Raw genomic sequence first — 20,973 nt, 5'->3', positions numbered from 1 at the left:
ACCCCAGCACAGTCCAGGGAATGGTCAGAGATTCAGAAGGCACACATCCTTCACCTACTTGCTCAAATGGCAAACAATCCTTGCCTTTCTGCCTCATTTTCCCATTTCTGAAAATCTTAAAACAGAATTCAAGGTATAAAACCATGGTTAAGTGAAATAATAGAAAAACCACACTTATTTAATGCAGTGGCAAGCAGTGATTGACATCTGACCCAGTCAATTCCAGCATTTAGAACTGACAGGCAGGTTACAGACAAACCCACTGCGATCATAGAAAAGATGACACTCGAACATAATGATGCATTATTATTTTAGCCCTGAGAAAATTAACCTTATAAAAAGTCAATTGCATGCAAAAAGAAAATGTATTATTACTGCTCTCAGAGAACTGCATCAGACTGGGAGTGTTTTTTGTTCAGCATCAGATGCAAATGGAATGCACTGTAATAATACACATTAAATATTAGGCAAAAATTCAGCACTGCAACAGAAAAATGCAGTAGCTTCTATTTGACCCTTGAACACCTTTATCAGGTTCATACTTCAGATACCTTGCCAGCATTCATAGTATCATAGTCACATTGGAACTTACAGCATTAACAAAACTTAAATTTATTATTGCATTACTTGAGGAACATTTCTTTGAGATGTAAAGTAGCTGGTTAGAAAATATCTTTCTGTCTTTTGTTCCTGTTAGAGCACGAGTCTTGTCTCAGGGGATGAAATAGGGAAATTCTACAGTATGTTTTAGGAAGAACTGTCTAATTCCAAAATCCAATCTGCCTAAGAAACAAAGGGGTCACATGCAAAAATCAGCACTTACTCCTTTTCTGCCAGGGAAGAAGGACTATCACCCATTTCTTCATACTTTTTTTTTTTTTTTTTTCATTCTGCAGTGTGTCAGGACCTCAAGCTTTCCCTTTAACTCACCTATGATGAGTGTTCAGTGATGCTCCAGCGGAGAGGAAAAATTCCTATTTTATAAAGCAGCAAGGAAACATACCGCCTTCTGTCTCAGAATGTTTTGCAGAGTTCCTCAGTTTTACCTCCTCAGCCTCATCTCAGTCAGGCATTTTTTATCCATGTGCTAAGCTTGAACAATATGAGCTGTCCTATTTCTGCAGGATTACTCACAAGCTTAATTAGGAACCTAAGTGCTTGGCTGAAACAAAGACTTATTTTTGAACAAAAATGAGTCTCGGACACTGTGCCTATTATTTGATGAAGGACAGAAGGCAGGGAAACTTCGTGAGGAGCTGAAGCATGGCATCAGCTGATGCTCTGTGCCTTGCCACTTTGCTTCCCACCAACACACTCATCTTGAATAATGCAAACAAACATTGAAGTGGCATTGACACATGACTGACTCAGCACATGCCAATCTCAACAGGGGTAAAAAGAGGAAAAGAGTGGTTTTACATCTCTTCAAAATTCAAGCACATACATGCTGCGGCTGGCAACCAGCAATAACGATGCTCTTTCAGTCAAACAAATTGCCTGCTCCTCCCGAGAAGCAGGTAAGGTAAGCAGGTCCTGTAAGAGGACAGTGCAGTACTGGAGCAGGTTACTCACAAAGGTGGCAGAGACTCTACCCTTGCAGCTTTTCAGGATTCAGTTATGTAAAGCCATGGCTGCTCTGCTCTAGAGCCAACAATAGTCATGCTTTGAGTGGGAAGCTGGATCAGCTCACCCCAGAAGCCCTGCCAGCCCACATTCTGTGATTCTTATCTTCCTTTATTTACTACCTCAGTGATGGTAAAATGGCAAATACCATTTTCTATAATACTTCCAACATATGGCAGACTACAAAAAGAAATCTGTTATTGGAACAATGTAAGAAATCTGTTATTTGTTGATCTGCTTCTCAGGTAAAAATGCAATCAAACCCACTGCCTAGAGACTGCTGGCTGCTAGAAACTTTCCAAACTTTTTCCCAGGTTCCTTCCTGTTAATATAAAATAATTCTTGTCATTTCTTTTATTGTCTGTGTCCTGGGGATATCAGAAAAAGTCTGAAAAACTTTGTGACCTGTGAAAGCTATGTGAAATTCTAACAGTGCCTCATAAGAAAGTGAGGATCTTCTGCATTAGAAGTGTTAATGTTTTCCAAATATAGCTGGATCAAATTTTTACATTATGTCAAAACAGTAAGGCTTGAGATCTGAAAACTATTGCACTTTGATTAGTATTTGTCCATGGACATGTGCAACACTGTTTATTTGAATACTTTGTTGGAATAAACAGGAAAATCTGCTTTTGTTTAGAAGCTAGAATTGAAGCCTTGATCTTGATGTCAGTAAAAGGCAACATAGTCACCTAAATTTATCCAGGACTTAAAATAAGAAATCAAAACTGTATGCAAAATATCTTACTAGTATGTTAGCGAACTTTAAAAATTACTCGGGAAAATACATTGAAAATAATTTTTAAATAGGCAGTAAACTCAAAGTGCTAAGCATGAAATATATATATAAGTTAAAACTGTCATGAGATAGGACAGCAGATTGAATCATAGACAAACACTATTGGTGGACATAATCTCTATAATTAATTTATCAGATCAGAATTCTTGCTGAGTAAAGAAGCATACATTACCTATCATTGCAAAGAAAAATGTGTATCTGTGCCTAAGCAGTCTCAGGAGTAAATCTTTCTATGCTTAAACTATTTTCTGCCTTTTGGAGCTGTGCATCTTTTTCCAAGGTCACTCTAAACTGGAGTTTAGACACTGAGGCCATGGTTTTGTCATTACCACAATATTGGCATCCTACATATAGTAGAATAGGAAATTATATATTCATAGACTATTCATCCATTCTGGTTGCATTGGGTTTATTTTTTTTCCATTTAAAAAAATGTTTCCTTGGACTACTTATAAACTATCAGATAAAAGTAACCAAACTTTATCATTGCATGTAGTGATCTGTCTGCTGCACAACTAGGGTAACTAAGAGCAGGTAAGTAAAGGTATGTTCTTATTTCCTGACTTTTTAATGAAAACTTACTGCTAAAAAGGAAGTATCTGTCATTTGAAATGCTGGTCTTCTCAGAGTCAATGGGAGCTTTTTCATTGATTTTGAGTAAGCCAGGTTCCTCTTTTTAAAAAAATCTCACAACTGTCTGCTTCTTTTCAAGTACTCAGCAAAGAATGCTGGAATGGTCCAACACTCTTGCTGACTTTTTAAGAGGTTTCTCTTACCTGTTCAAAACATTACAACAACAACAACAAAGTATCTAGAAAACGGTGTTCTGAGAAGCAAGTCTGTAATTTAATGGCATATTCAAATTTTGGTTGAAAAAATCCCAGTCCACTCTGAGGCAGAATGTCATTCTCAGGTAACACAGAGGTGATGTCTTTGAAGTCAGCAAGACAGTTTAATGTGCATATAAGTGAAGTCAACAAGTTTATTCTAGTTTTTAAAATTACACATGTACATTCATGTAGTACTGTGATCATTGTGTTTTTGTAGTTGCATTTTGGTAGTGGCATTGTACTGAATTTGCCACAATAAAAGAGAGAACTTTTGCTTAGGATAGCTCTGTATCTGAAAACAAAAGTAATAAAACAACTCTCTATACCCAAAGCTATATTCTTATTAAAGTTCCAGGAAGGGTTTAAAATAAAAAGATCAAATTTAAAGGCTATCCATAATAAGGGATTTAAAAGCCAATATTTTGTCTTAGATCTGTGCTACTCTTTTAGAAAATACATTTGGAACAAAGCAAAAGAGCATAAAATATGCACTTCTGCACTGCACTTTATGTAAATGATTTTTCTAAAGGCAGACAGGAAGGTTCAAAGAGCTGATAATGCTGTCTCCAACTTCTAAACCACCACTTCAAAAATCAGCTTCTATTGCTAAGGATCAAAAATATTATTATCTTAAAGTGATTTGGTGACCCATATAAAACGACAAGTATTCTCAAGCCTGACTTTTAGTAAACATACAAAGCATTAACCTCTACCTCTGAAATCTTTCCTGAAAATCTCAGCAGAGAAACCATGAAACCCAGGAGCTGCACACTTGTAAGGCAATGGAGGGAATCTGGCACACATAATCCTGCTGCCCTTGTTCCATTGAAATCCATAAAAGTTCAGGTTTTGCTGCTGTCCCATACAGTAATTTGTACAAGCATCTAGTAAATTTATGTCTTCCTTTCAAACAAAAAAGGAGAAAATACCTAACAGTGACTGACACCTTGGTAAGGCACTAAGATTACTCAAATTGCTTGTATACTCACAGTATGATTTCCATATTGGAGGCTGGTATTCTTCAGCATCTAAAATAGAAACAAAAAGGGAGAAAGAAATCAGTCATTTGGCCACTGGGTCAAACTGTCAGTGTGCATTTTTCTGCTGAGAGACCTCTTCTTGTCAGCAAAATTCACATTTCTTTCCCAAGAGAGATGATAGCCTATTTACAGTGCAGTTTGCTCTGTGAGAGAAGAATACAAATTTCAACCACTTGTGGATCCAATGTGCTTTTCCCAAATTATTCAACTGTAAAAGAAATTAATTTTTTACCGATTTGCACTACTCACCAGTATTTTTAAAATAATTAACTGGGCTAGTAACTACATTATTTATTTGCTTTACCTGGTATGATAAACAGATAAATCACTACCAGTTTTCAATGTGGTTTCTAACCCCACTAGTAAGATTTGAAAATGAGCATCAATGAATAACACATGCTGGGGCTAAAAAGATGCACAGCTCAGGTTGGACTCGGATGCACAGACCTGACAGTTTCAATGAAAGTCAACTACACTTCTTGAACCCATATGTAATTGGCATCTTTTCCAGAAGCTGAATCAACAAAAACAATATGAAAAAGATAGAAAAAGGAAAGACTGCAAAACCTGCCATTACAAACAGGTTACATTATTCTAACATTATGGACTAAATGGGCAGAAAGAGTTCGTGTTTTTTTCTTAGCGACCACTCCACGGGGAGGTTTCCAGCTCTCTGCAAGAAAGCCAATTGCTATAACCTACAGAAATCCGAGCAGGAGCCTAGCTGGAGCAGAAGGAGCAACACCAGTGATAAAGGGTGGGGTACTGGATACTAGTTTGGCTCTGAACTGTCATGCTGCCAAAAACTTTAAAGTCATTTACCATGGGTATGTCATTAACTTGCCAAAACTGTGCAGGTTAATTAAGGTATTTGTTATTTACTAAACTTCTACTTAAGTTATGCTAATACAATTCAATTATAGTTGCATAGCTCATGCTTCTTGTCTATTTACATATACACAACTACTTTAAATATATCCCTGCAAAAGCCTGTTTACTAGGAATTTTTAATCACTAACTACCATCTGCCACTTTTAACTCTATTGTTTTAGAAGAGGATAAATCCAGCAACAATCACAGTTACTGCCTGGAACAGCACCCTGCAACAATTTATAGATCTATCAACTGGGAAACCCATTCAGTTTCAGTTTCTACTGAATTCACCTCTCAACTTAGGCAAAGTTCAAAATGCTCCCAGACTAACAGAATTATACTGTGCTGTGGCAATCCAAGAGTAATTAGCTGGTGAGTTCATTATGCAGAAGACTTATTTTAAATTGTATGAGGCTATTCATGAGACGAATGAAATTTATTCATAAAAAAAATAATCTTTTCTCTTCTCAAATTCTAATAGTATTATGTCACTCTTTTCCCCCCCATACACACATAAACTATTCACATATAGTTTACCACAACACCATAATATTGTGTATTAAATTTTTCTGTCAATACTTCTGTGTTACTGCAAGAGAATTTCTTAATTTCCTTCTTCACTCACTATAGTTTTCCAATAGAAGAAACACTGAGATAATACAAATATCTTATTATCTATACCTGTGACTTCAGATAAGGAAGCAATAGGGTAGAAACAATGAAAACCCAACAAGTATCAGTTGTTGCTTTAGTCTTCCAAATTAATTAAAAATGCAACAGTAAATTCAACAGTGAAAACTGATGTACATAAAGTGCTTCATTAGCTGGAGACAGACTGATAGTGAGGAAACACTGCAACCAAAATGGAGAATCACCCAGGAGATAAATCATAGTACAAAACTCCCAATGATTGCATTTGATTTGTCACAGTTATGAATCTGTCAGCCCCAGAAAGCATGGACAGAACCATTCCTCAATAGCTAAAATAATTCTAAAAGACAGCACACAGAGGAAACCCACGTGTCACCAGTGCCACATTCACCATTACTGGTGAGGTACTGCCACATCCTCTGAGGATCCCTTCAGCTGAAAGCATGTCCCTAAATCACAGGGAACAAAATGCCATAGTGATAGTACAAATAGAGTTTATTGTCAAGCTATTTGATGGCATCCATTTGTAGGAAAATAAAGAATAATTAGTTTAAATACACTTGGAGACAAGGGTCATGGTTGAGGATCGGGGAGAGGTCTAATGGAACCCAGATAGAAATATCTTTCTTCCTTTGTGGCAGGAAGCTGCTGAACCCCTGTTTAAAAAACTCTCATCCTTGTATGCTAGTCTTAGGACTTCGATCCTGGTTGACTAGATTAGAATGAACTTCAACCATTCTTAAATCAGAGGTCAAAAGAGGCATATCCTGCCTGAGCAGATTTGATAACTACTATTTGACCTTTTTGAAATTTTTGTTCTTCTGTATTTTGTTTTTCTTTTGTATTACACAGCAGCTTTACTCATTAAATTGTGTTCCACTCTCCATCACGAGACTCTGAACAGCAATTCTGGCTCACAGAAATTAACAATACAAGTTTGGGTGGTTGGCTCAGTTACTACAAGTCACCTCTACACACAGCTTGTGTTTTCAGTTCTCCACATGGTAATGGTCTCAGCAAGGGCAACAGACCTCAGTTTTGAGCCACTTAGCAAAAATCAATCAATCAGTCAATCAGTCAGTCAATCAATCAATCAATCAATCAGACTTGGCACAAATGACAAATGCCCTGCACTGATGTCTCATGAAATGATATCCCTCATATGAACTTTGATCGTAATGACTATCAAAACTGTGACTGGCAGCATGGGGGAAGGGGTTCACTGAGGTACTCTGAGGTGATAAGACAGGGTCTTTCCTATTGCTCTTTTCTTGAAAGGTTCATATTTTCTACAGTGACTTCTTGTCTAGATTCAGAAAATGTGCCGGCTAAGGTTGAAAGCAGTTGTCAAAGGAGAAACTCAGATCACAAGATGAGTAACAGCTGTGAAAAACCCAACAAAATATCCCAATGCCATCTGTGACATACTTTTATGAATGTCAGCATAAGAAAGACTCCCTGTAAAAGAATTACAGAATGTCCAGTTAAGGTATTTTTAAAATTTTTTAAGTCTTCTCAAAATCTCATAAATCACCTTGGCAAAACCAGAAAACCTTGAAGTACTTACTGCAAAGACTAGAACTGGCAAAAAAAAGCATGAGAGACTTCCACAAATAATATTACAGGCAATACTGTTAACCAAAAGCTTTGAAACATACTGGCTAGGAAAGTGAATATTTATTAAACCCAAAAAAGTACTAGCAGTCAGTTGTATGCTAAACAGTAGGGCAGAAGGAATGCAGAATGCTGACTCTTGAGGAATATTACAGCTACGAGAAGGTTTCTCATAATGCAAAATTGACAAAATAAGTTATTGGAGAAAATTGTCAAACCAAAAATGATACTTGGAACTGGAAAATGGGACTAAGGAAAAAAAAGTTATTTCTTCACTGTATTTGCTTTACTTTTCACAGAGCAGAGAGGATGAAAAGGATCTTAGGAAAAAATACTTTCCTAAAGCTGATGGAACACTTAAAGCTGAGTAAGTGTAGAAAGACTACAGTAAAGGGAGGACTGAAAAGCTGGCAAAGCTTTAAGCAGACAGATAAAAAGTAAAACTACGTAAGATTTTTTTTTAAAGAAACATGAAGACAGAATACACTATTACTGCCAATAGTGGGCAGCAAAGGGTTAATACATTACTCAGAGCCATTCTTAAGCAATTTCTGAGAATTGATCTTAAGTATATAGTAAGTAAAGTCATCCATGGACTTCAACCCTTGCTCTTCACTGGGCCTGGCCCTGTACCAAAGTGACACCTTTCTGGATGTAGTTGTGAAAGACAGAGGAATGACAGAATTGCTTTTTACTACTTCCTTGTACTTTGTGAAAATGATGATGCAATGCCAACATGTGGGCTTGTGCTACCAGCACCAGGTCTGATTTGGCTAAAGCTCTAATAAGAAACTAAGTTCAAAGTGATTCTCTGACTATCATGTCTGGTAATGCACTGAAAAACATAAACTCTGTTTTACAGGAAAGCCCACAAATCACGCCACATGAATCAAATATTTATGACTTATAAGTGGTATTTCTAAGCATAAGGAAAACAGTAACAAATATCCATACTGTAGCTATATGTCATGCCCAGTTCTAAAAAGTATTAGTGATTCCCATGACAGTAAAGAGTTAAGCAGACTAGCAGCAGGACAGCTACCAAAGGGGAACTGTCATTATTTGCAGATTTCTTATAGTCTCTATGAAAAAAGAGTAAAGATTTTCTTTTTTTGCCTTTGTCCTTACCAAAGGATTATAAAAAAATATTTTGCAGTTCACCTTGGAAGAACTGCCTCAGCCTGGATTCTCTGCCACCATTGTCTGAATTTTGGACTTCCTTTCCAGTAACAACTAATTTTAAGACTATGACCTGCATGTGCAAGGAAAGACACTTGTGTGTGAGGAAAAGCCAATCTGGAAGCCACTGGTTTACTGGCAGTGTGCAGATAAATGATTCACCGGATGAACAAGTCTAGTTACTAATTTTTTTAATCTTCTATTGTTATTTTAGGACTAAGACTAATAATTATGAGTGTTTTAATGCCCTTTGTATATTTCCTTTAAAGAGTTTTTCACAGGTTTACCACGTACACTCTCATATTTATTGCTTTGTTTCCAAAACATTGTTAGCATATATTATTAAATACATTTTTCTTATTTTTATATAGGTAATTATATATAGAATAGAAGACTGCTAAGTAAAAGCTTCTGTGAAAGATAAACAGTGTTTGCACTCTTTATGGGCATGTTTTTTTTTTAATATTTTTCTTGGTACAGACAGAATTTTATTATTCAATTTACTATAATGTGGATGGCCATCACAGACCCACAGAATGGTTAGGGTTGGAAGGTATCTGTGGAGGGGACGTGATCCAAACCTCCTTCTCGAGCATGGCCACCTATAACCATGTCCAGACAGCTCCTGAGTATCTCCAAGGATGGAGACACCACAACCCCACTGGGCAACCTCTGCCAGTGTTTGTTCACCCTCACAGTGAAGAGGTGTTTCCTGATGTTCTGACAGAGCCTCCTGTGTTTCATTTTTGTGCCCATCGCCACTGGTAATGTCACTGGACACCACTGAAAAGAGAGGGTTCTCTTTGCACCCTCTCTTCAGATATTTGTACACTTTGATAAAATTCCCCTGAGCCTTCTCTTCTGCAGGTTGAACAGTCCCATCTCGCTCAGCCTTTCCTGATAGGAGAGATCCTCCAGCCTTGCAACACCTTTGCGGCCCTTTATAAGGATCTCTCCAGCCTGTCCACAGCTCTCTTACACTGGGGAACCCAGCACTGGACACAGCAATCCAGCTGTGGCCTCATCAGCACTAAGCAGAGGGGGAGAATCACCTCTCTTTTGACCTGCTGGCAATGATGCTCCTAATTGCAGCCCAGGATCCCACCAGCCACCTTCAAGGGAAGGATACATTGCTGGCTCATTTTGAAATTGGGGTCCACCGGAACCCCCACATCCTTTTCTGCCAAGCAGCTCTCCCAGGTGTGTGGTTCTTGCCATACACTGGTGGATGGAGACTAAAGTCAAAGAGTAGTAAGGGGGCTTCTTTAGGGGGCACCAGTTCTTTTCTGACACATAAAACATAGATCCATTCTTTGCCTTCCACTCTGTGATTAGAAAAATACCAATTACAGCAGTTCATTTCTTTCTTATCTGATCTCCTACTGGCTAATATTGTCCTAATGAAGGGCTGGTTTAATTTATTTTGCCCTCTCAACAATTAATATATACACATACACAACTATGTCACTTTGCAAACTACTTTAAATTGGCATTTTTATCTATGTTCGATGGCACCTATTTGGCATATACTTTGGATATCATGATGACTTCTATTACATATCGTAACTACCCTTACAGGCACATCTGACCACTCTAAGAAAGAATATTCTCATTTTCAAAGTTGCAAATGATCATACTGTCTAATAAGTCCCCCACTCTAAAGCCTGAAAAGTCACTGCTACTGTGAAGAGGAAAATTAACTCTCTTGCAATTAATAATTAGCAATGGAACTGTTGAAATATTTCAGATGTCAAAAACTCTGTTTAATGTTTCATTCAGAACAAATAGTTGCCCATGGAGGAGTGAGCAGTTGCCAGCTTTATCACTGAACTTTCTCACCACAAGTACATGGACAGCTAAAACATGGAATGAGATTTCAGTTCTTGTCTTAATGAGGCACTTTAGCTTTCAGCATAAGGTACAGAAATGATCAAACTGTTTACTTGCAACACAGTTCATAATTGGTGTATTAATTCAGATGATGGGAGCTTCCCACTGTGCTGTTCTCTCCTAAAAAAAAATAAAAATCAGCAATAGTGTGTAATTTAAATGTCAAAAAAAGCTCAGAAAAGGGGTGGAGTTCTCTCTCACACAGCAATTAGACCGAAACAGTAAGGTGTTAATAAACACAATATAAATTGACAGCTATTTTGTATCTTTTCCTTTTGCCTACCACAAACTTGCTATTAGAAGCCACTGCTCTGAAGGCAGATCATTTAGCCAGTTCTATGAATCAGGGTCATTCCAAATTGTGTTCTCTCCTGCTTTTGCTTCAGATTTCAAAACTGTATCTTTCCACTCACAGACAGGTGGTCAGTCCCTGGTTACTTTTGTTTAATGCACGTGTCTGTTTTACTAAAATGCAGGTGAAAGATCATGCAAATAGGTAAACCTGATAATTTAGAAGAGTTTCCAAGTATCAAATAAAATATGAGTTTGAAGTAAGTGAGTTATTAGAGATGTACTCCAACAGATCACAGGACATTTGAATGTTTTAAATCCACAGCTAAACTTGTATAACAAAATTAAAAGGAGCCATGGCTCTTCTGTAGCTGGTGAGTAGTGTTGAGCCAGCTATGACCATCAGATTGGAGCAATATCCCATTAATTAAAAAATCTGCCTCTCTATTCTGCACAGATTTAAATATAATTAAAAGAATTGAAAATATAATTTTATATTTGGAAGTTGAGAAAGAATAATAAGAATTCTCAATAGGAATAGAAGAAGTGAAAAAGGGAAGGGTATCTGTACAGTCCTAATTTTCAAACTCTCTTTAGGAGTCTAGTCTTTTTAGGGCCCAAGAAATAGAATTAAACAAGTTCTTCCAGGGTGCAAATCCAATAAGCTGTCAGGGATCTAAGCAAGCTGATAAAAATGTTCCCAATGCTTTAAATATTTCCTGGGAAATATGCAAGATTTAAGAGTGCAGAGGAGTAATCACACTACCTAATCTTAGGTAGGTCCTTTTAAATGCTGAATCACACTGAATCTATTGCCCTTGGATGGCATTTAAGAACCTCCATAATCTAAGTGTTCTGAAAGGTTTTTTTCCCAGAGCAATAATGAAGAATTTCCTTATACAGATTATTAAAGATTCATGTCTAAAAACTAGAAAGGCAGACAATGAAAAATCATCAAAAATATCTGCATCTGTCATTGTCAAAAAATCTGTTGTCATTATTAGCTGCCATTAAATTTAATCTGTTCCCTAAAAATTACACCCAAATGATTGTTACCATTCTCTGATTTAACACTAAGGCCAGTGCAATTAAAATCTAACACAGTTATTTTCACCTTTTCATGTTTTTCACCTATAAACCAGAGGCACCAAGGCATTAGAATGGTACCATCAGAGCTCTGCCTGAGAGATTCCACATATTTTTAGGAATAAGCACATGACATAAGTTAAATCACATCACATTAGCAGACCTCCTATCTTGCACAGATGTACTTTAGCTTCTAACTAATGACCAGTTAGTTCCTGGCTGAAAATCAAAACCAGATAATCAGCTAGCATATCTGAGCATAGGTCTGATGCAGTAATTTTATCACTGTACAGGACATGGCAATGCACTTCCAGTCATTTACTTACTGCATCCTAAAACCCACCTCCCCACAACCTTCCCGCCAGTGATCCCTGGACTCAGCAAAGCAGTTCAGGCATGGTAGGAAAGAGCATATAACAGAAATAACTACAAGTTATAATATAGCTACAAGTTATAATAACTACAATAATGCTGAAAAATGGCATTAAAATGGTCACCATGAAGTATTTAAATTAGAACATTTATGTTGAATTGCTGCCAGAACATTCCCAGTTCTAGAAATTCACTCATACATTGACATGATACCCCTTTATCTGGCTTATCAAAAGAACCAGCACATTCCCTGAAAATTTATTAACCTTTAGCAAAGTCAAAAACATTGCTTTTGGTAACTCTGTTATTTTTGACATGAGTAATTTTATCATCCCTCTAAGTATGGGCACAAGTGTTCATCTGTTCAAGGATGTGAGGTGGTCCTAGTAGTCCTGCAGCTGACTGTGGTAGCTGTTCATTTGCTTTTACAGATCATCCCCATCTGCCCCAAGTAGCCCTGCATTTGCCCCTCCCTGGATACAAAAATATAAACATTTCTTACTGAAAAGACTGAAACTGCATACTCAGAATGAAATGGAAATCCACAGGGGCTAGGCATATCCCAGGGACCTTCATGAACTCTGTGGCCTAAAGAAACCTTCAAGCCTTGGAAATCAGAGATGAGAACTATCCTGTCATTCAGAGCAGGCATAATGGTCTGCAGAAGAATAAAATCTTAGCAAATAATTAGATTTTACTTCAGCTTGTTTTTCAGGTCCTGTAGTATTGCTGCAGTATTTGTGTCTCTACATTAAAACATGAAAAACAGGAAAAACACCACCCACCTGCAAAGCATATTTATCATTCCCACAGCTCCTGGATAAAACTTGGAATAAATGGGACTCCTAGGATAAGAAGCAGCACTGTACCTATATACCTCCCCTGTTAGAAAAATGTGACACTATTAATCACATTCTTTGGTGGGCAGTTTTATGTAAGTGTATCAACTACCTTCAAGGCCAGTTAAATTATTATTTTATGTGAAGTTTGTCTCTGAATCTTCAACTTTTCTAAGAAAATAGATTGGATTAAGGCCAGCTATTACTGAGACACTCACCTTCTCATCAAGTATGTTGTGCAGTTGGACAAACACTTCACAGGTGTGTTCTATTCTATCATCATCCACTATTTAACTGATCTCCCACTACAGCTGCTCCTGCTCTTACTACTTTGGATCTAAATACCGGAGAAATGTTGACCTTCTTAAAATTCAGTTCCATGATAGTATGTTTACACTGACAAGAATCTTCGGAAGACCTATATAACTACACCTTCTTCTCTGCATTATTAGCCATAAAATGATTACTACCAGTGCTTAAAATACTATAATGGAGTATTTGCCCTCAGAAGAATATGGTTTATGTATTGTTTCCTTACTTAGGAGGAATTTTAATTGCCTTGTGGAAGTCTATAATTCTTCCAAGAGCTTTTTACTACAGCCTGGCACTTTAACAGTTGATAATGAGTTCTTTCAGTATCCTATATTTACAAAATACCTTGTATGAAACCCTATAAAATTTAAAATACACTTAGGTCCTCCACAAACTAACCAACAAGACTGTGCAAAATGTCCTGATGCCTGGGCATAGGTGAGACAATTCCTCTTTGCAACCTGCAATGTTGGCAGCATTTTCCCCAGAGAAACTTTGGCCAACAGCATGTCTGATGAGGCCAACCCCAGTCTCTCTAGCATTTTCATTGTCAAATTAAAACAGTTCCAAACTGGTGCTCATAGGACAATTGTATGAGTGTCTCCAGTGGCATTGAGTGAGAGGACAGAATTTAGCCACCCACAACGTATAAAGGAAGATGCAACTGCAGCCTGGATAATACCCCAGTTTCCTACTTTGCAAATCGTAAAGATGCAGATAGCACAAGAATACCGTATTTAAGTGTCTTAGAACACATGAAATTTCTTTACATGCTAAAAGTAGATCAAATAGAGTGGAAGTAGTAATTCCATATAAAATTCCATATAAATCCATATAAAAATGGATTTTGTTTCTGTGTAATCGGAGATAGGCTGGTTATTTTTACATAAATAAATTACAGGGGAAGGAGAAAGAGCAATTTTTCCTCATAACTTTTCTGGAATTGTTCTTTACCCCTAAATAAAATTTGTTTCTTACACCACTTATCTTACAGAAAGTCTCAAAAGATGGTAAAGCTAGTGCTTAAAAGCACATCCATCATATCTTCTATCATAAATTCAGTCAGTGAGGAAAAAAATACCCTCTTCTATCCTTTTATTTTTAAAGATACAGCCACTTGCCACAATTTTGAACAAACCCTCTAACTCATCCCCCTGAAACACTTTGTGTAAGGACAATTAATTATGAATAAGGTTATGGTTTTGGCACAATAGTATTTGATACATTTCATTGCAAAAGCTCAGGGAAAAGAAGCAATAGTCATCAAAAGTTTTGCAAATGTATTTGCTGTAAGTTTCCAGCAGGTAAATAATAAACAATATTCGATACAATACCATTAAGCCAGTACACTTTCTACTGTGATTTATACCCTGAATGGTAAAGTTTAGACATCAAATATTCTCAATTTTATTTTCAGTGGGCCAAAATCAGCAGCTGATCTATATGATCCAGTGCAATCTTCCCTTTAAACAGCAAATGAGTCAGAATTCTTTAAATGCCATAGCACAACCACAGCCTCGATGATGAAACCTGGCCAAATGCAAGGCAGAAATACAGAAGCTGCTTTGTCCTTGTGCCCAAGCTCCCAGGGCTCACATGGAGGTACCAGTACTCTGGCAGATCAGTACCTATGGACACAAAAAAGATGCTTTCCATCATTTGCTTTGCAGGAATGAAACCAAGGAGAGCTTTGTTCTTCTGATAACACACTGATCTTCATCCAAGCAAGGTTCATGTTCGAGCATTTCATTACTCCCAAAGGACAAACGTGTGTCTACATGCTCAGAGACTCAAAACTGACTAATGTTCTCTGGAGCACAGATGGAGAACAAAAAAAAAAAAAAAAAAAAAAAAAAAAAAAAAAAAAAAAAAAAAAATTCAAGCCTTTCCTTTGGAAGGTTCTGGCAAAATGATGCCATTTTTTTAAGCTAAGGGGAAGGGCTGGTGCTGAGCAAGAACTGCAAGTCTTAGTAGCAACCACCGCTCTGCAGTTGTGCTCTCATCCTGGGAGACACGAAAGCTGGGTAAAAAGATGAGCTAATTCACTCATGTCCAACATCAGCAGAGCTAGGATGGGTATTTCATCTTGGAAATACACCAATACATGTGTATCTTTTTCTAAAAAGTTTTTCCTGCTTTTCCTGAATGTTTGTTATATCATACAGGAAAGCCTGTCAGAGCTTGTCAGATCATTCTAGTAGCAAAACCTCCCAAAATACAGATTTCCTTGAGAGCCCAGAGGATAAGGTTGCTGGTTGTCTATGAATTTATTGGCAACATCAGTTGTAACTAATGACTCAGACAGTGTGTTGCCCAACAACTCACCCCAAAGGAAGCTGAGGTTTTGCCAGATTTTTGCTTAATTTCATCAACATTTCTTGATGCTTACAAGGGAGGTAGTGAGCAACTGTGTCAGCTTTGTGCATTGAATATAAAAATATTCAACAGCTCTAAAATACACATTTAGTTTAAACTTCTATTTCTTGTTCTTATTATTTTCAAGGATAGTTAAAGGTATACCAATCTGAGAGAGTAAATATGCCTGCTTATGACAGCAGAAAATAGACCTGAATATTAAAAAGAAAAACATCTCAAGAGGCAAGGGCAGTGAGACTTAAATCCAATTTGCAAGATAAAAGCTAACCAGACCACTTACTATTGCCATCTGATAGCATTCAATATAGCTTGAAATTCATTAATAGGCTAGGTAATGTAAGCACAGTGCATGTATACAAATTTAATTCTATTAATTTCTACATTAGAAAAATCTAGTGAAAGAGGAGAATAATTATAAGGCAGTCTTACCAATCTGTGGAAAAGGCATAGAAAAACCAGTCTAAACCACAGAAGAATAATTATCCCACGAGACTCCCACCTCCTGGGAGTGCCCATTATTGTGCTAGGAGAACATAAAACTGACAGCTATTCAGAAAGACCTCCAGAGCAATTTTGGCTTAGCTCTACTGCTTATCTTACCTTGTCATCTTTTTAGGATATCTATGAGCTTCCAGCTAACTTACCAGTATTGTGTTTTATTTTTACAAGCAAGCAATAAATGCTTCTTTTATAACATATACTTTGCTTAACAGTGCAAATGTTGCAAAAATGCTTATGCATCTTAAATAAAAGGTCATTCAAATTTAAACAGCTTTATAGAGTAATAATATTTCATTTAGATCTGCCTACTAACTGCTGATTGCTTAGTCAGATTAGGTGGAACTCTAAATGAAAGAGAAGCAAAGCATTTTATTATCATTAAATATTCCCATTATGGCAGCATTTGGAACCCAAAATCAGGTTTGGTGTTACGTCCAACTGCTAACAAGTACAGTTTAAAAATAAAACACAGCAGTCGCTGACCTAAAAGTGCTTGTGATTATTGTATGTGGCAAGCATCCAACAGATAAAAGGAAAAGAGATGGAAAAGGAATAGGGTAACAAGAGTGCTATCCATGTCAGCCATAAGTACCAGTCACAGCATCCTCCCCTAACTATTAAGAGAGTAGTTTCATCTGAATGTAATGAAAAAATAACTAGAAAACAGAAGAAGATGTCGGTAAAAAAATAAATTAAGCAGCACAGAGCATCACATAAATACACTAGAAATAACTTAGGATAAGCTGATTTATTATTACATGAGAGAGGTTTGCTTATAAATGTTAAGAAAAATGGTGGAGATTTAGTTTCTTCTGAGAGCACAAGGAAAAACAATCTCAATACATTTATGTTACATTTTTATAGAAGTGACACATCACATAAATAAAAGAATTATTTTGGATCAAGGTTTTATAATAACCTATCTCTACTGAAGAGTGAATTATTCTAAAGTGAACTGCAGCTCACCCTGGGCATATCCTTCCCTGCTTAAGGTGCAACAGAGAACAGTAGCTGACTTCATTGTATTTTCAAAGACATAGCCTATAGCCTATTGCTCAGCAGTTTGATTTCAGTGCATCATTTCATGTGATGCCAGTCAATTTACTTACAATGCTGCTGTGCAAAGTGTGGTCCAGGGACCCCAAATGGTAAACATTTTCAATTGATAAACGCTTCTTTTCTGAACCTAATTTATTGTCTAGAAGAACCACATTTCCTCCCAGCTTCTCACTCATTAGAGTCCAAGACTCAGTCCCTGGCGGCATGAGGAGGCCAGATTTGAGAGCAGTCATGTATATCTGATGAGGTCCATGAGGCACCCGATTGGTGCCATTAGACAGTGAAATCCAGGAGAATGCCAAGTTCTGCCGCAGGCAATTTACGATGACATAACCCTTGGATAGGAAGAGATGTGAAATGTGAGCTTCCATCAAGCAACTCAGTGGTTGTGCACAAAAGTGGTGGAAGAATATTAACATGAGGTGGTTCTTCATGATCATCAGCTGCAAATCACACATCCCCAAGAAATGCATTGCAGGCGCTTCTAATACAGCAGGAGAGCCTGGTACAAATGCTATTCTCAAAACACTCACTTGAACATGCTTCAGTGTTTTTATAACAACGAGAGAAACAACTGATTAGGTGCCAAAATCATTTGATACCATCTTTGAAGAAAGTCTTTGCAGCTCTTATGATTTCTCTTAAAACAGCTTCAACTTTAGGTTGCAATGCCCTTCAAAGTACAAGTATCTTTTTGTACTGGTTCCAACAAGGATTTCAGAGCTGAGCCCTGACTGCTCCTGCTGTTCTACAGAAGTGTTATTTTTTGCATATCCTAGACTGATGCACTATATTCATGCACTATTTATTCTGCATCTCATTTATTGTATTTATTGTCTTCTGGACAATAGGTAACAAATCCTTGCACGGTTTATGTAAAATGGGCCACAAAATATATATTAGCTTAAAATTTATCAATAAGTGAACTTAGGTGGAAATAAAGTAGCATAATTAGTACTGAAGAAACACCTCCTAAGAGGTAAAAAATGAATGTAGTCTACAATTGAGACCTCCATGATGTCTCAATTCAATAAAAAAATTTATATCTGAGATTGCCAAACTTTGATTTATAAAACTTACAACTGCTCCATTGATTTCAGTAGGGTGAGAGTGATTTATTTCAGCCAAAAAGCTGTCCAGAGTTATATATAAGCATTGTGAGCTCAGAAATCCCAGTGGTCATGGTGTTAAACTGCAGATGGTTCTCATGTTCTTTTGGTAAGCTCAGTACCAGTGACTGCAATATATTCTACTTACCTTTACCAATTATAATAATTTTATTCATGCACTATATAATGCTAACCAGAGCATGCCACTCTCATTACCCCTTACAGTCCAGGACTCTTGCCACTGAAAGGGCACTTGATCTTTGCATGTCCAGGTCTAGAGAAGTACTCTCCTATGACAGAATTTGCATGCACTGCTAAAACAGTAAAGATTAAAAGCACCTATGGAACTACAGAAGTCTATTCATCAAACCATACACTGGACAAATACAGATTCTGCCAATCACTGAAAGAAGTGTCCAATCTGATGGAAAAAAATCCCAAACAATTATTAAAAACCTCTTTAAAATCTAACCTAATAATCTACCAAGATTCCAAAATAGAAGCAGTATCAAACACATTTTGACTCAAATCCATTTAAGTCCAATTCCTTCACCCTTAAATATAGGCAAGATAACCTTATTTTAGAACAGAAAGCTGAATCCTTACCTAGAACCAAAATAAAAGATAGTACACCTGACCAAACACCAGTGCTGTACAATCAAATTTTGAAATGGATGTGTTTCCAATGATTATATCCTAATGTAGATAAAAAAGTTTATTGAAGTCCAACTTTCTTTTTTCTGAATATGCTCATATACATTTACCAGCATACATAGATGTAGATTTCTCTACCATATCTACTTTTTATTATTTGGTCTTTATTTTTACACAAATGATCAGTGTACTACATCCCCCTCACATGCTCACTACAGCTCTTTTGATCCCTTACAGTTTCACTGGATTTTTCATAATATAAGAATCACTAAGTTTTCTTCCCTCTTTGCACTGACTTCCAAAATAAATTTTATGATTTTTCAATTTTTTATTCAGAGTTTCATGGGTCCAGCTAGACAAAAGACAAACCAGCAACACAGTTCAGGGATGTAATAGGAGGGAACACCCTGACATCTAACAACTGTAAATTGTTTGCAATTAAAGGACAGAACTCAATCTTCAGACACTGAATTTAATTTCTAACTCTTCCAAATGCTCCCTGTGTAATGCTCCATTGCTATAAGAGAGAGAAAAACTTCCTCTCTGAGCTTTCCTGGGAAAGGAGCCACCTTATCCACAGCAGCAGAATCCCTGTTCAAATCTGGCCTTTAGACATCATCACAAAATGAGCCATAAATACATCTGCTGCCTCAAATAACAGGACACATTTCAAAAACAAGCAGCTCTCTACAGCAGAAAAACAGAAAGAGAGGGATACTCAAGTAAACAAGTCCAATCTTCAATGCAAAGTTCAGCGGATTGGATATTTCTAAAATGACAAAAATAACCCTGTGGTGCTGCAGTGCTGAAATCTGTGCAGAGAAATCCATAGCAGCTGTTGAGAGCATCACTGAAGAGGAGCACAGGGAAGGAAACTGTTGTTGTATTATGAATAAAAATGTGTCTCAGGAGCTTTCATTCAACGTTCCTGAACAGAGATCTCCATATTAGTCAGCAAAAGCTGGATTCCCTTCCTCCACTCCAGTTTTATCTGCAACCGTGTCATGGTAGAGGAAGTAAGAACCTCAGGGTGTGGGTGTGGAAGGAAATCAAGAAGGAGCTTGAGCTGGGATAGAGTTGGCTTTCCTCCATCATAGCTTGTACAGTGCTGTTTTGGATTTAGGATGAGAATTAATGTTAATAATATACTGATGTCCAAAACTGGCCAAAGGGATGTTCCCACCACAGAGTATCATGCTCAGTATGTAAACTGAGGGGAACTGGCAAGGAGTTGCCAATGACTGGTGGCACGTTCCAAGAAATGATGGCTCTACACCTGCCCAAACCACAGCAGGAGGGTGAGCAGAAGAGAAGGAAAGCAGCTAGGACAACCACCTGCCTTGATTCCCTGCCCTCAATGTGGTCCTGTGAGAGAACATGCCTGTCTGTGTGGGCTGGCAATGCACCAGCACTCCATGGTGCAGAAGAATCTGCTGGGTCACACCTGCATCTACCAGCTACCCTCTAACCAAGTGCTTTAATGTGGCTTTGACTCTCTTGTCCATCTTGTTCCGGACAAAAAGAACAGGTCAGGTTAGACAAACCTGCTGCTGAATACTTATCTTGACAGCTCTTTTTTTAATTTATTTATTTTTAGTACCACAATGGGCCTTGGTGGGCACTGCTGCCTTTTGGGCTCATCTCATAGGTGCTTCTTCGTGCTGGACTGGTCCCATCTCAGCACCTCCTTCTGAGGGCCTTCAGTTCTGACTGCTGAGGTGAGTATTTTCAGCCAGCAGCCTCACTACATCAAACAATTATTATCACTCTGAGTACTCTTTTCATTAGCCAAACATTTCTCTACACTCTTTTAAGCTGAAACCACCACTTAATAGAACAGCAATTAACTTGAAATACTTGGCTTTTTACTGCAAT

At 37.4% G+C, this 20,973-nt stretch overlaps 1 protein-coding gene across 1 annotated transcript in view; it reads right to left on the bottom strand.

The window, feature by feature from the left end:
* The window catches only part of CHN2 (chimerin 2), a 159,589-nt gene that overhangs the window by 88,468 nt on the left and 50,148 nt on the right, over positions 1-20,973 (bottom strand). Inside the window, exon 2 of the mRNA XM_053979493.1 lies at positions 4,242-4,280. Within this exon, the coding sequence (XP_053835468.1) occupies positions 4,242-4,280 (39 nt within the window). The remainder of the gene's footprint in view (positions 1-4,241; positions 4,281-20,973) is intronic.

Source organism: Vidua macroura, chromosome 1 (genome assembly GCF_024509145.1).
Source record: "Vidua macroura isolate BioBank_ID:100142 chromosome 1, ASM2450914v1, whole genome shotgun sequence".
NCBI lineage: Eukaryota > Metazoa > Chordata > Aves > Passeriformes > Viduidae > Vidua > Vidua macroura.
The sequence above is the reverse complement of the archived record's forward strand: the minus strand, read 5'-3'. Positions and strand labels throughout refer to the sequence as shown.